At 41.1% G+C, this 16,356-nt stretch overlaps 1 protein-coding gene across 18 annotated transcripts in view; it reads right to left on the reverse strand.

The window, feature by feature from the left end:
* Positions 1-16,356, reverse strand: part of DNAH14 (dynein axonemal heavy chain 14) — a 333,811-nt gene that overhangs the window by 217,428 nt on the left and 100,027 nt on the right. For 17 of the 18 annotated variants that reach the window (XR_005362291.1, XR_005362292.1, XM_038542857.1 and 14 more), the window contains 5 exons: positions 14,623-14,789; positions 13,553-13,897; positions 8,049-8,390; positions 3,732-4,101; positions 1,697-1,887 (listed from right to left, as the gene is read on the reverse strand). Coding sequence is in view for 16 of the 18 variants with exons in the window: in XM_038542857.1 (XP_038398785.1) it covers positions 1,697-1,887; positions 3,732-4,101; positions 8,049-8,390; positions 13,553-13,897; positions 14,623-14,789 (1,415 nt within the window). In the remaining 2 variants the exon portion in view is untranslated. Of the gene's footprint in view, positions 1-1,696; positions 1,888-3,731; positions 4,102-8,048; positions 8,391-13,552; positions 13,898-14,622; positions 14,790-16,356 lie in introns of those variants that run through there. The other variant, XM_038542870.1, reaches the window with a different exon arrangement.

A 16,356-nucleotide genomic window follows, 5' to 3' on the forward strand; every position in this document is an offset into this window, starting at 1 on the left:
TGTGTTGGACAGAAATGGCTGTCATAGAACATCATAATTTATTCATTTGACACAATCACAAAAGAACTCCTGCCACAGACTGTCCTGGGCAGTCTTGCAGCATGACTGCTGGGTCGATTCTGGGTCGACCCCATGAAATGCATGCTTTCGGAAATGAAGGCTGAGTTTCTGGTCCAAATCCTATCCATCTTGGTACACAGATTATACTAGATAAGTTGTCAAATAAATAGCATGATCACAATCTTCCATGAACTCTTGGCAGCTGATTGCCAGGTATCCCCTCTGACTACTATATCAATCAACCTCAGGAAGAAAGGGCTCCTCTGATTCCTGGCTCCAGTATTTCAAAGGCTGAAGACCTTGTTCATTCTTGTTGAGATGTTGAATTATGTTAATTTGGATCCTCCAAAAGCTGCATGGGAATTCCTTTTTAAACTCTCCATTTACATTAGAAATACAGGGACAGCTTGCTGAAACCTTCTGAGCTACTGTAGTCACCAACCCCAGGAAGGCTACCAGCTGATCCGCTCAAGGCCTGCCTGCCTGCCCTCACTTTTGTTGCTTGCTGCTATGCTAGACTGCCAAACTTCCCCCTTTACCTGACTTGCCCAGGGATGACTCCAATAACCCAAAACTTTGACAAGGAAAATGTCATTGCCATTGTGCTTCATTTCTGGAATGCTGTTTTGAATAAACCTAGCCATTGACATTAAAGCATATGTTCTGAAATAATCTAGATATTTTGCTGTATTCGCTATTGGTACACGGATCAGTCAGGAGGCCCGGTAACGATCCAGGAAAGGATGAGAGATTTAGATGGGGTGAGAAGTGAGAAAGTAAGAGAAGATTTAGATTATTTCATGATTTTTGGCCTAAGCAACTGAAAAACAACGAGATGCCCTTAGCTGATATGGGGAAGGGAGGAAAGAGAATCACCTGGGAGGTGGAGAACCCTAACTGTGAGGTATCTCTGAAACAGCAAAGTGAACATGTGAGTTTAAGTGGAAGACTGAGGCCAGGGCCCGAGATACACAGCAATCAAATTTTAAAGATCAACTAAAGTTGTCTTTTAAAAGTTCTTCTTTTTAAATGCCTTAAAATTTCCCATTTCTTCATTATAATAAATCATTTTGTAGAAAATTATAAAATACTGTCTCTCATTACATTGGATACTATTAACCACAAAGCCTGAAATATAAATGAAGCTTACTGTAGGCTAGGTCTGAAAACAGAACAACTCTTAACCATAAAAATCATGGAATCTATTTTTACAACAAAACTAGAAGGCAAATCAAATAGTTCTTGTGTATTTTAAATAGAGTATCAAGTGATTTGGCAGAGCTATCCTAATATGATCTTAATGTATTTTCATTTTATGTGAAATGAGTAAGTAGTTTGGATGTTTCTGTTCCTGCATCTCTGTAAGAAGTAGCACTGTTAAGTAATAAAACACTAGCTTCATTTGTCACACATGAAAACCACGATCAGTTTCCAAATCACCAGGACAATAGTATAACAAATGGCACGTCATACCTGTAGCTACCCATAACTTCAGCCACCTGACCTCCACCAGCTGTTCCCACCTTCTTAGTCCACAAACCTCTCACTTTTTAAATTCCTATTCCTTGTAGATTTACTGGCTTGCTTAAAATTGGCCCCTCTGGTATTTCAACCTGTTTTTTAAATATTTGTTTACCTTGAGTGCTAGAAGATTCTCTACTGTACAGTTTTTATCAAGAGAAACAGACTTTCCAATAATCTCCTGGAGAGCCTCCCAGTGCCTTGGCTTGAGACAGGGGTTTCCCAGAGCCATGAAAATAGGCAGTTCTTGCTTAAATTCTGTCACTGATTGCTTAAGATGGGTGACTATGTCATTTTTAGGTAAACCTATAAATAGCAATGGGGCAGAAGGTTATGATACATTCATAATATTTTTTTAATCAGAAAATGCATCTGCTATTTAGTGTAATTCTCATTTATCAATTAGTTTGCATTAAAACAATGAGTTTTATTAACATCACCCTCCCAGAAGATCGACTATGGATTAAAACAAAGAGAAATAGGGATGCCTGGGTGGCTGAATGGTTGAGCGTCTGCCTTCAGCTCAGGGTGTGATCCAAGGTCCAGGGATTGAGTCCCGCAATGGGCTCCCCACAGGGAGCCTGCTTCTCCTTCTGCCTGTCTCTGCCTCTCTCTGTGTCTCTCATGAATAAATAAATAAAATCTTTTAAAAAGAGAGAGAAAAAAAATAGCTATCAGGACTGGTGATTAAAATTTGAGATCACCTAAGCCAAGTTTTCTTAGAAAATTTGATACTGGGAAAAGCCAACTACCACAGAATTTCCCAGTTTTCTACTGACTAGATATACAGGTGGACAGGTACATGCATATACATTCCAAAGACTGTTACAGGTTTTGGGTTTTAAAATTCTGCTCAGTAAGGAGGAACATCAAGGGGAAGAAAATCTGTCATCATTTCATAAAGAAAAGATTTAACACTGAAATATAAGAAACGTACTTTTACAAATCTTGCCATCAACCAGTACTGGTCTGTCCTCTAGCATTGACAAACCACTGATGTACAGGACTCAAAACCTCTGCAGTTGAAACTTCAAACCTCATAAACTTTTTACTCAACTTGTAAAAGAAAAAGAGAGGAGGCAGAGAAATAGCCAGAGTTGGGGACTCAGAAGAACTGGAGAGGGTGATGGGCACTGAGGGGGGCACTTGACGGGATGAGCACTGGGTGTTATTCTGTATGTTGGCAAATTGAACACCAATTAAAAAAAAAAAAGAACTGGAGACTACACTGATACACTTGAATATCCAATTTGTACAAATAGGGCTTCTTTTAGAAAGCCATGAATGATAAAATGTTTTTCAAGACCTAGTGAAATAAAAGCACAAAAGAAAAACTATGTTTTTTGTAAGTACATTTTGGCAAATAGCAAGATTTTTTACCTGGGAAACTATGAATATAATATACTTCACACCTCATTCTCTGAAACACAGGACAAAATACTGGGGGAAGATGCCTAGAATGAATGCTACATTGAAGCAGTAAGGCTCTAGGCAATTTGTCCCCCAGCTTTTCTCATTTGTAAACTTTTCCTGATATTATTTCTTATATAACTCAAAAACAAACAAATTAAAATATTTTTCTAGAAAGGAAATTAGAGCTTGAGGTACTTGTGAGAGGTAAGGGAGGAGCTTCAAAAACAAATGCTAGCCTCGTGGAGATGACAGATCTTATATAAGTATTCAAATAGAAACAGCATCTCTATGTTGGCAAGGTTTCAGATTTGAGGATCAGCAGAAAGGAAACCTCTCAAAATGACTTTTTAGCTATTTGCCCCACTGGCCAAAGGAAACTGTAGGTGTAAACAGCAAGGATCTGGGTGAACGCTCTGCAGGTAGGCCTTTGTCATCAAAGCATGTCTGGCCCAAAGAAGAGCCATGATCATAGTGAAGTGTCTGTGGTTCTGCCTAGGGAAACAACTTTTAAAGAATACAAAATATTATTAATTACTTAAAACTGTTTTTGCAAAGTTTGATCTCTTTCTTGCTTCAGGAAACAATTCCTACCCCTACTCTCCTGTACTGCCTCTCCAGCCATTAATGGTCAGGCCTTGGGAACAGGTAAAGAAATAAGGTTGAGGACAAAGATCTTCCTGGTCCAGAGGCCACTTTGCATGTAATCAATAGGTGGGAAACTACAGAAAGACACTTACCTTTTTCTAGGACAGTGATTTTGTGCATCCATTTTGAGACACTTCTCTGTACTGATTCTATATCAATGCTGTGAAGAGTAGTGTTCCTCCATTCCCAGAACAGTGTCCTCCATTCCTCCTGGGCCTCCCACAATAGCTTCCTCAGGGTTAGGTCATATTCAATGTCCGAAACCTCCCCAAGGACAAGCTGTATGATCTCTTCCATGTTCAGAGAGTGCATGTGAGGCTGGATCTCCTCAAAGCAGTTCTGGTAGCTGGAGTACATTTTAGCCTTATGAGCTAAACTAGCAGTTTCCTCCGTGAGAGTCTGCATCAACTCCATGGCTGTGTCCACGCGGGTGCCAGCACACAACAGAATGGGAGTTCTTATCTAAAGTACAACAGGAAAACATTCTAAGGTATCACAGTATCCAGGACGTAAACGTGTTTTGATAGCATTTCAGCGCATAATTGAAGCCTTAACAACCCTTACTTGCAATCATCTGAAGAGACTGTCTTTAATTTATAATTATGTGTGTTTACTATGATAAATTTTAATTATTATCATCATACATATAATTTGTCAGGTTCCTTCTCTATCTTGGGCTCTGTGGTAACACATTACGTTATCAACTCTGTACAACAATCCTGATAGTCGTATTTTTCACAATTTTTCAAGGAACTTCTAAAGTTACAAATAATTGTCACATCATTAAATGGTTAGGTGGCAGTTTCAGGGTATGGCCTCCAGGGCATCGTACGGACTCCAGAGGCCATTTTCTTTTTCTTATCCTGTTTAACATATTTTTTTTTGGAAGACCATATTTTTTAAAGTAATCTCTACAACCAACGTAGGGTTTGAACTCAAAACCCTGAGATTGAGAGTTACACACTGCTCCACCAAGAAAACCACGTGCACCCCATAACTTTGTACTATTTTTATGGTGCTTGTTACATGCTGCCTTGTTTTAGGGTTTAACTACTGCACATGAAATTGTGGACATTTGGGATCCCTGGGTGGCTCAGCGGTTTGGCACCTGCCTTTGGCCCGGGGTGTGATCCTGGAGACCTGGGATCGAGTCCCACATCGGGCTCCCTGCATGGGGCCTGCTTTTCCCTCTGCCTGTGTCTCTACCTCTCCCTCTCTCTCAGTCTGCGTCTCTCATGAATAAAATAAAATCTTTAAAAAAAAATTGTGGACATTTTGCAACAACGACCTCCAAAAAAAGACATAAGTAGAAGTTTGCCCTGATTTATCCCTTATTAGATTATAAATTTCTCAGGATTAAGAATAGTTTCATCTGTTTATTTCTGAATACCTAACAGAACATACAGTTTTTATTAAAAACTTATTGAATAAGTGGATTTCAATCCTATCATCTTACTCTTTTAAAAAGTCCAACCTGTGGAATTGCATGTGACATTATGTTACACGTGGTGTGGCCATGCTGCATAAAACTGATAAATGGTATTCATGATAATGGACAGAGCTTACCATATGATCTGTAAAAGGGATGCTCATATAATGGACACATAATAAAAGTTTTCCTTAGGTTTCTCCCATAATTTCCATTCAATATTTTGTTTGTTGGTGAGTGATCTCTGGGGAAGCTAGTTGGAGAAATGATCTTACTGGCTCATATGCACACAAGTTTCACCAGTCCTATCAGTGGTCCTCCAGTCAAGATCCTCACAAAATGATCTCAGCCATCAGGTATACAAATGAAATTATGTGAAAGGTTACACTGCTGAGGTGAGAAGACAGGGTCCACCTACCCCACCTAGCTCTCCCTGTGGAGCAGCCACCTGAGGAGTTGGAAAGCAGAGAGCAGAAGGCAGGCCCTGGAAGCAGATGAGCAGTAAATGTACCCGTTTCCTTCCCCACACCCAGGCCTCAGCTCAGTGTGGACAATGTGGGCCTGAGCTTCAGCCACATACCCTGAGAGCTCTGGGAGAACTTCCTGCTGCCAACTTAAGGAGCAGCAAAGGTTCTGGCAAGGATTCTCTTGCTCAGGCTCCTGAGGCTTCTCTGTGGCCCACTTGTGTGAAGTCCAAGTTCAGTAAGAACACTACCAGGCCCCCCTGAGTGCTCAGGCTCTGCACCTTGCCTGCACTGAACGCAGGGGGATGTGGGGCTCCTGGGGAGACAGGACTGGCATGGCTCTGGCCCATCTTCAGCAGGAATCCTCTCTTCACCCCTAACCTGGGCCCTTGGAACTGGGCCAGGTCCCAGAGCCTTCACTGCTGTGCAGCCCTGGTGGTCCTCCGACAGCTGTGGACGTTCTCTCCCCTGTTGTCTCATGTTCCAGCCCTCAAGTAGTCCCCAGGTGGTATGACTGCCGGTGGCCTGAAAACCTCAGATGCTGAAACTCCAAGGGAAGGGGACTGTCCTCTCTGCTGTAGTTAGCTGTGCTTCCAGAGAGGGATGACCCCGCAGACTGCTGGCTCTCCTCCCACTGCTGTGCCCACAAGTGTGCACAGTGATGGAAGTGAAAGGCAGAGCATGGTAACCAACCCCAGCTTTCCAACCAGAGCACCGGAAAGAAGAGTGCCAGGAATGTGGGAAGTTCTGGGAAGAGCACAGAGAGAAAGGGACCCCAGAGGATGAGCGCTCTGTGCAACAATTGCATCCCCCACCCTCCCCACCCTGCCAAGCTGCACACACTTGGAGGGATCTAAGACTTGGAGACTCAGCTAACAGACCAGTACCCAGAATGAGACTGAGCACCCCATGGTGCACAGGGGGACACGTCTGAGCAGCCCTTCTGAGGCTGTGACAGCTAAAATGACAATGGGACCGCAGACCAAAGAGCATGGGTTGGGACTTGGGACCCAAACCTGACTAGGTCAGCTGCCTACTAAAACAAAAATACCAACATTCTATGTGGTTTAAATAAGAGACTCCCACAGCCTAATATTTAATCCAAAATACAGAACGTGGAATTACTCAGCATATAAAAAAATCAGAAAAACCTCAACTCGCATAGGAAGATTCAACAGACACCAATGCCTCAAAGACACAGATATTAAAATTATCTGACAAAAGATTTAAAGCAGGTGTGATAAAAAAAAATGCTCTACCAAAAAATGACAAATATTCTTGAAACCAATGGGAAAACAGAAATTCTTAGGAAAGAAAAATGAAAAAATGTAGAGAAGAACCCAATAGAAAGTTTAGAAGTGAAAAACCACAATCAGCAGAGATGAAAGCTTACTGGGCAAGAGGAGGAGGGAGGGGATAGGAGTGGGGGACGGTGTCAGTGACCTGACGACAGACACTCACTCTGCACACCTGAGTCTCTTCCCAGAAGCTGCCCCTGGCCAAGAAGAGCTAAAGTTACCCACTATCACACTCTGCAGAGCCACCCCAGTTCTTGATTCTTACAGCACCTCAAACCCTGTGTGACAAGGGCACAAACCTTCTCCTGCCCCAGCTTCATGCCCCTGGCCTGCCATGTGGTTGCCACCAGCACTTGGCAGTAAACTGCCTATAACACAGACCTCCCTTGCAGGTGGTGTCCAGCCTCGTGCACTCAACACACATAAACTGTGCAAACCAGAAATTTCTGTTTTTGAGTATACATCTCTAGGGTGATGTTAAAGGTTGCCAATGGGGTATGTGCACCAACTGCTTTCAGGACTAATTTGTTTCATCTTCACTGTATTTGTGTGAAATGGTGCCAATCTACTATGTTGATGGAAAAACTGAAAAACCAGTGATTGCAACGAGTCACACTGTGTCTAATCCACTGAGGAACTCCGGCTGTAGTGACTCCATGGGGTGCTAATACCTGGCAGTGTGGGTGAGGGCAGAGAGGCACAGAGGCAAGGCTTCCAGAGCCCTGGCTCTTATTTGTGGTGCCATCTCAAGCAAGTCAGCTGACCTCTCACTTTCTTTAGGCAGATAAAAGTGTAAAAGCACCTAAGAAGGTTACTGACACGAGGGAAGGGCCCAGCAGATGTTGGGGGCTTGTTTTACAGTTTACCCCTCATTAGTGGCTGAAATCACACCTCTTCTTTCCTTCTGGCCCAGACTTAGGCCCACACAGACTTCAGGGTGTGCCTCTTGGATCGGGCACTGGGGCAGGGGTAGGGGTGTGGCGGGGGTAGACGACAACACTTCCTGCAGCTGACTGCTGAATCCTGAGGTCACTGAAAACAGACATGCAATTTCTCTTTCCAGTGAAGCTCACAAATCACCAAGATTCTGTCTGTGGATCCTGGGTTAACAACACTTGTATTAGATCATTGACCTAAAATTCCACAAAAAGCAAATATCTTATGCTTAGGCCTACATGAAGCGAAGATCCAGCTGAGTGTTAAAGAACAAAAACTGACCTTGGCCTTTAGGTTGCTGAGGTCAACTCGCAGACCAGTGATGTGTGCTTCCAAATTGTCTCTGAATCTAGAAATAGATGCATCTTTATTTATTTCACTTAACTTCATAGAAGTTTTTAGTTGCCCAAACCTGATAAGAATAATTTTATATATGGCAATTTGCTCTTCAGAAATCTGGATCTGGTAATAGCGTACAATGGAATACAGCTGAGCAATTGTGGAGTACTCTTTTTCTAATACAGGTATTTTCGAGGAAATTGCATCCAAAAAAGTAAAATGTTCCACAAATTCTTCTATTTCAGTGGGATCAGATTCCAGCTTTCTCAGAGAGGATTCCATTACCTGGGATTATTAACACATCAATGATAATTAAATAATGATTTTTCACTATTTTACACAGCTAATTACTCCCTTAATATCGCTAACTTACATCATTATAATTTCACAAAAAAATGAAGACATCATCTAGACATTCCTTTTTTTTCCTTTTTTTTTTTTTTAAAGATTTTATTTATTTATTCATGAGAGACACACACACAGAAAGAGAGAGAGGCAGAGACACAGGCAGAGGGAGAAGCAGGCTCCATGCAGGGAGCCCGATGTGGGACTCGATCCCAGGACTCCAGGATCAAACCCTGGGCTGAAGGTGGCGCTAAACCACTGAGCCACCCGGGCTGCCCTTTTTTTTTTTTTTTTTTTTTTTACATCTAGACATTCTAACTATTGTTTTAATATTGGAGCATTAACATGCTCAAATTCTTTCTATTATTAACAGAGGGAACCTGAATGTACCTTCCACATAAAATAAATGCTACTAAGATATAAAGGAAGTAATATTATGGATAACTTTGCTTCTAAGAAATAAACCAAGAGCTACAGGCTACAGCAAGGGTTTGGCTGCAATGTGAACAATGTAGAATTGCTACCCTGTTTGGGGGCAGTGATGTGCCAGTTTTCTGTACGTGATCTCACTTTGTTCTGATAGCACATTTGCTCATTAAGTGGTATCTTCTCTAGTCTGCACAGGAGCAAACAGTCTCAGAGGCACTCATTAGCTTAAAATCAGAAATGTAGTGAGTTACAGAGCTCTCAACAAACCCAAATCTGATTCCAAATCCTGTTTTTATCTGTTGTAAGTGTATGTACTCATTATATGTATAATATCAATACTTTTCTAAGTGTATGTACATCATTCTATGAAATTTTCAAAGTAATTGCATTTCTATACTCAAATTACAATTTTGCCATATTTTTTTCCTCATGTTTCCAGGGCTCTAAATGAATACTCATGCATCTCTCACAAATAAACTAATAAATCTTTTTAAAAAAATTATGACTCAGAAAGTTTTCTGGAACTAAAAAAACCCTGACCCTTCTAACTGTAGGAATCTGGTTTGCAGTGACTATGTGCCAGAGTGTGTTTAAAAGCTTTGTAATTGGTAACTCATTTAACTCTCATACTTCTCTAGATTAGTCACTAATTCACAGATAAAGAGATTGAGATACAACAACAATAATAATAAGGTAAGTTCTTTCAAATAGTAAAGGGAAAAGGCAGGATTTTTTTTTTTAATCTTTGAAGCCAAATTTACATACAAAAGATGTTAACTCTATATCATAATGAGTTTTAACACATTTATACACAGGCGTAGTTACCTCTGTAATCAATATTTAGGAAACTTTCATTGCCCTAAAAGATGCCTTGTGCCCTATCCCCAACAATCTCCTCCTACCTCTGGCCTCAGAAAACCACTCATCTGTTGTGTATTTGTCATGTTACATATACATGGAATCCTCCAGTAGGTAATCCTATGTGTCTGGCTTCTTTTGGTCAATATATTTTTGTAATCCATCCGAAGTGCATGTGGCACTCACTCATCCCTTCTCATTGCTGAACACTATTCCAAGGCATGAACGCACCGTTTTTTTCCTTATTTGCCTCTCAAGAGGTATCTGGATCATTTACAGGTTTTGGCACTTGCGGGTAAAGCTTCTATGATTATGTGAGCACAAGTTTTTGTGTGAACCTGTTTTTATTTCTTGTAAGTAAATGTTGAATGGGGTTGCTGGTCAAACGGTAAGAGAAAATTTAACTTTACCAGAAATCACCAGTTTTCCAACATGACTGCACGAATTTCACTGTCATCAACATGTGAACATTCTAGTTCCTCCACATCTTCCTCAGAACCTGCTATTGTCAATCTGTTTACTTCTAGCCGTCTAAGCAGGTGAGTCATTTTCACCTCCCTGATGACTGTGGTGGTCAGAATACTCTTATCTATTGGCCATCTTCTTTTGTGAACATATGTTATGTGGTGGCAAACAAAATATTGGGTCACAATGTTGCCTGCAATTTCCTGGGACTGAGCGGATGTGCTAGCCAAAGCTATAGCATTAGGGAAATAGTAGGAAAAATGTGCTGTCCTGCATATTCTGGTTCCAGTGAAATCCTATGAGATGAACTCATGCTAAAACAAGCTAAGCAGAGACTGAAGGAACTACAGCTCGATTAGAAGATTCTTGTCTGCCTTTTGCAGAGCTGACTTGAGGATCATTTAATTCATAGGTCTGCAGAAGTTGAGAGAGCTAACTGCTTTGGTGTTCTAGATTCTGGTGGTGGCTCCAGAGTGACAGCCACAGCAGGAGAGAAGGCTGGGGCCCTTATCTGTAATCAAGCATGGATGGTCACTGCAGAAGCTGTGACAAGAGGGCTGGCAGGAAGCTCCCTGGCAGACACTATGAAGGATGTAGCTTTTCCTCCCAAGTCTATGTTCCAAACAGGACCAGATACGTAACCATACTTTTAGGCCAGATAGTACAGACAGCAGCTAAAAATAAAAACTTCTCAGGCTTCAAAATCATGTCTAGACTTAAGTGTGGAATTAACCAGAAGCAGATAGGAAAAAATTAAGAAGAAAATCCAAGCCTAATAACACTCGTCCTCTGTGACCCCCAGTGGGTCACCCCATACTACACCCCCTGTAGTATGATTCTCAGGCATTGTTTGGCAATGCCTGGCTTGGATGAGGTGGTGGAGAATAACAAATCCAGAGGGTTATCCTACAGGGCCCCATTGGGGGTCACAGACAGAGAGACCTCCCAGAGACTGAGCATTACCAGACTGACCAATGACAGAGCTTACTCTACCCTCAAAGAAGGGAATGCTCAGTACTTTTGTCCAGCAAGATTTGATATTTGCTCTAGACCACCTCAGATAGCTGTTTCCCCATTTTCTTCTTTACAGGGTGGAGGTTTTAATTCTACTTATCCTGTTCCTTCTCCACCATTTTACATTGGGTGAGTAGGGGCTTCTACCCCGTCTTTATTTAGAGTTCACCAGAACACTAAGTGCCATGTCTCATCTGATAGAGTGTGCATGGGGAGCAACACTCACCCCTACTTCTGATGTTTCCATGAGGCAGGCCCCGGCTCGTCTGGCCTTCCTGGTGTCTCTTCCACCTCATGCTCATTTCCTGGGGCAGGTGAAGTGACTCCTGTGATTAGTGAGTTTGGAAGGAGAAAGTAGACAAGCAAAGCCCAGGTACTTCCTCTCAAAAGTCACCTTGTCCTCAGAGCATCTGTGTCCCTCTCTGCTCACTGCTGTACAAGGAAAGGAATTCCCTGGAACCAGGATGTTGATGATGTTTCAGAGCAGCCAGTGTTGAGTGGGTTAGGTCCCTCCCTAACTCTGAGTTTGGGGGAAGGTTAATTTTAAGTAACCAGAAGCCAAACTCTCCAAGGTCCACTTTATTACTAATAAAGGATACACTTTAATCTCTTTTTGCCTTAACCTGTTGTCTTATTTCTCAATCAGCTGAGTACTCAGCTGAATAAGAGTGGTAATACTTATGGGAAGAAGAGTGTCAACAGCCTAAGTGTCAACTGTGGCAGACACAGCAAGTTGTCTGATTTGAAACCCAACTCACCCCATCTTTCACTTGCTTTCTTCTCCTACTGAGGAAGATGAGCTCAACTCAGTCAAGTCCTTCTGCAGCTGGCAGAGGCACCATGACCCAGCTCGGCCAACAGGAGCTGAAGTAGCATTCACCATGCTGCTGCTCCTGCGTCCCTTGTATTTCTGCCGAAAGTGCAAGCACAGTGCCTGTGAGGCAGCAGCTGTCATCAAGGGAAGTGGAGCAGAAAGAATGGAAGGCCTGGCTCCTTGCCTGCATGTCAGCTACCACACCAGCCTGGGTTACCAATACTCAGACGTCTTTGTGCAGGAGACACAGAAATCACTGTTTAACACATTTTTTTTTCTTTTTGTTTTCTGATACTAGTTGGGGAATACAATCCTAAGTAAGATAGTTTTTGTATGTTTTTAGGATTGCTGTGGTTCTAAAGATAATGCATATCTCATTATACACTGCATGTGGTACCTCTCAGCTCATAGACACTTTTCAATCCTCTCTTAAAATCTTTGTAGCATTAAAAGCCTCTAAATGGGGACACCTGGGTGGCTCAGTGGTTTAGCGCAGCCTTTGGCCCAGGGCATGATCCTGGAACTGCCCCAGAGATCAAGTCCCATGTCGGTCTCCCTGCATGGAGCCTGCTTCTCCCTCTGCCTGTGTCTCTGCCTCTCTCTGTGTGTTTCTCTCATGAATAAATAAAATCTTTAAAAAAATTTTTAAATAAAAAATAAAAACTACTAAATGTTTCCTCTTTCCCAAAATACTCTCTTGCTTTCCTCAATCTCTTTGATTGCTCCTTCTCAGATTACTTTGCAGGCTCCTCTTCATCTAGCAACCTCCTAAATGCTGACATTCTTCAGGCTTCTGACATAGGGTTCTTTTCCATCCCACTACCTCCAGAGCAGAGGCACTGTCATGAAGGATGACCTCAAAGACCATTTTTATGCCAGTCACTTCAACACGTGCTTCCAGCGCTGACTCCTTCCTGAAAGCCAGACACACACAGTCGCACATCTATCTGCAGTTTACATAGCTAAGCGAGCACTATGCTCCCTTCCCCTGTGCCATAATAAAAAAGCTAAAAGTATCATTAATTCCTTTTCCTTCCTCCTTACAGTCTACCAATCTCTAAATCCTGTTGATTCTATCTCTTCAAAGCATCTCAAATCCATCTGCTTCTCAGACTCCACACTGTTGCTGCCCTGGTTCAAGCCCTCATCACCTCTCTTCTAGATGCGAGAAACAGCCTTCTTCTCATCCTGTCCCACTATAATCCATTCTTTATGCTGCAGCCAGAGTGGTCCCTACAGAAATGCAAGCTGTATCATGTCATTTCCACATTTATAATATTACAATGATTCCCAAAAGCAGAAAAAAAAGGAAAAAGGAACATGGGGTACCACTTTAGAAATGGTAGATAGAGAGAATGTTTCTTTGAAGAAATGATATCTGATCAAAGAACCAAACAAATGTTAATACATACTAGAGTTTTCTGAGGATAACACTCATGTAGATTTCCTAAGTACATATTTTAAAATAATAATCTAATAATCATAAAGATTCTCATGCAATAGGAATTTTGAAAATACTTACTTCCAGTAGATTTGTATTCTTTCTTTCAATTACAGATCGCAAGAGATCGTGGCTCAGATGTATGACAGTCTCAACATATGGTAAGCATTCTGACTGATAATTAAGACTTAAAACATTGAAAATACCAATGCGTTTCTCAATAGTCATATTAACAATATGTTGAAGATAGTTTCTGAATTTAGCCAGGATAGTTTTAAACTGTGTTGAAGTTAATTCTTCTATCGATGACAGTTTCATACTCATGGCTTTGGCCTTCTGTACCATGGAACAATATTTTATAAACTTAGATATATAAACATTAACTAGGCCCATGGAATTACCAACAACAGTCAGGAGATTGGCAATCTGTAAAAAAAAGTGTTTATGTTAGTCAGACTTGTAAGAGAAACAAGTGTGGGCTGACAGGGTGACAGTTCTGTCAGAACATATACAACAGTTCTCCGTGAAGCACCCACACTATAGAACTATGTTGGAAACCTAAGACTTTAAGAAATTTAGATGGCTTTTAAAATATTTAGTTTTTCTGAAAAGCCTTACTAGGCCATTTACCTTTCTGGTTAGTATGTTGTTTTAAGCCATGTACTACCAGAAACACCAGTCATGTATTCCTGTACTTGTCATCCTGCTTTAGGACATGCTCCGTGCACAGCCTGGCACAAGGGCAGTTCTGTGTACTGTGTGACCTTGCCCAATTCCCAAGACACAGCTACCTGATGAGGCAGACTCTGACCCAGGCAGAGACACTGAGATTCTCTTATGGGTCTGAACAACACCACCCAGATGAAGCATAATGGGGAAGTTGCAGGTCAACAGATTGGCAGGTCAGTATTGCGAGGGAGCCATAAAAGAGAAAGCTCTTTTTTGTAGCAGAAGTTGGAAAAAAACAAAAGAGGTGAGTGGAGCTGAAAGCCCATGAGCAGGACAAATAGGGAGATTCACTGGAAATGACACTTCATTGCAACATGTTAGGATACTTGAATTTTTCAATAAATTCCTTTAACCTAAGAATTTCAGTAGGTTTCTGCTCCTAGAGCCAAATAGTCCCTAAGAGAAATGGTTTTCAAACTTACTTGATTTTGGTAGGTAGGATCCATTTCAAAAAGTATCTGACAATCTGGCCATCTGGCTAGCTTCTTATAGGCAATTCTACTTTCAGCCTTATTAGGTAAATCCATAACTAAAACTGATTCAGTAAAGAGAGACAGGCGAGGATCTTGGCAAAGGGGAATAATCTTGGCTAAAATACATAATTCAAAAGTTAGTATTTTCAGAAGTCCCACTGAAAGCAACACATGAAAGTTACCCATGACATCTAAAACTACTGGACATGGAGGCTAATTTATTATGAGGGCTACAAGTGCTCTATGCTGATAAATGGAATTGAAGACAGGTGTAAATGTTTGGATTTAATTTTATGCAAACAACAGAATCACTCACAGGTCCTGGGTGGTGATGGCCCAAGGCATGGTTAAAATAGAAACTGAGAGAAAATGATTAAGTTGAGAAATAGTTGCAGTGTCTATGCTACGTGGTGTCACGTGGAGAGTATTAAACCAGCACAGAGAGGAGACAGAGGAGACACAGCCTCCAACACCAGTGTGTTTACAGTCTAACTCAAAAACTGCAGGCAAAAACAAACAAGCAAAACAAAACTTCCACCTACACTTCATACATTATGTCAAAATTAACTCAAGATGAATCATATACCTAAATATAAAGCACGAATTTATAAATATTCCAAGAGAAAATACAGGAAGAATCTGTGTGAGTCAAAGAGTTTATAGGTACCTAAGCATAATCCACAACAGGAAAAAAATTAATAAGCCATACTTTATCAGAGTTAAGAAGGTTAGGTCCATGAGAAAGAATGAATAGATAAGGCACAGACTGGGAGAAAATGTTTGCAAATCTTATATCTGATAAAAGACTTGTATCCAGGGTACATCTCACAACTTGAAAATATGGAAACAAACATCTCAATAAAATGAAATAAGCAAAAGATTTGAAGATCTGACCACAAAAAATGCACATAAGCATATACATATAAGCATATGAAAAGATGAACAATGTTAGTCATTAGTGAAATGCAAAACAGAACCACAATGAGGTATCACTATACACCTACTACAATGGCTAAATTTGTAAATCTGACGATTCCAAGTGGTGACAAGGATGAAGAGTGACTAGAACTTTACACATTGTTGGTAGGAAAGCAAATGACACAACCACTCTGCAATTCTCATAAAATTAAACACATACCTACCATATGACCCAGCAATCCTATCCCTGATTATCAACCCAAGAAAAAAGAAAACTTATGTTCATCCAAAAACCTGTATGTGAATGTTTATAGCAATTTTATTCGTAACTGCCTCAAACTGGAAAAACTCGGATGTGAGTGAATAAACAAACCGTGGTGCATCTTGACAACAGAACACAACTCTGCAATGAAAAGGAATCAGGCTATTGCTTCATGCAACAGTATTAATAAATCTGAAAAAAAGCCAGACCCAAAGGCCTACCTATCCACTTATATGACATTCTGGAAAGAATGCCAAATAAATGTTAGAGCAATCAAATATTTAAACATAAAAATGAAGTCATAATAGAATTAGACATAGGAGAATGTTTTTTATGATGTTCACTGGGCAAGCCTGTCTAACTCAGACACCATATCCTGGAGCCTTTTTTTTTTAAATTTTTATTTATTTATGATAGTCATACAGAAAGAGAGAGAGAGAGAGAGGCAGAGACATAGGTAGAGGGAGAAGCAGGCTCCATGCACCGGGAGCCCAACGTGGGAT

This window comes from Canis lupus, chromosome 7 (assembly GCF_011100685.1).
Source record: "Canis lupus familiaris isolate Mischka breed German Shepherd chromosome 7, alternate assembly UU_Cfam_GSD_1.0, whole genome shotgun sequence".
NCBI classification, from domain to species: domain Eukaryota; kingdom Metazoa; phylum Chordata; class Mammalia; order Carnivora; family Canidae; genus Canis; species Canis lupus.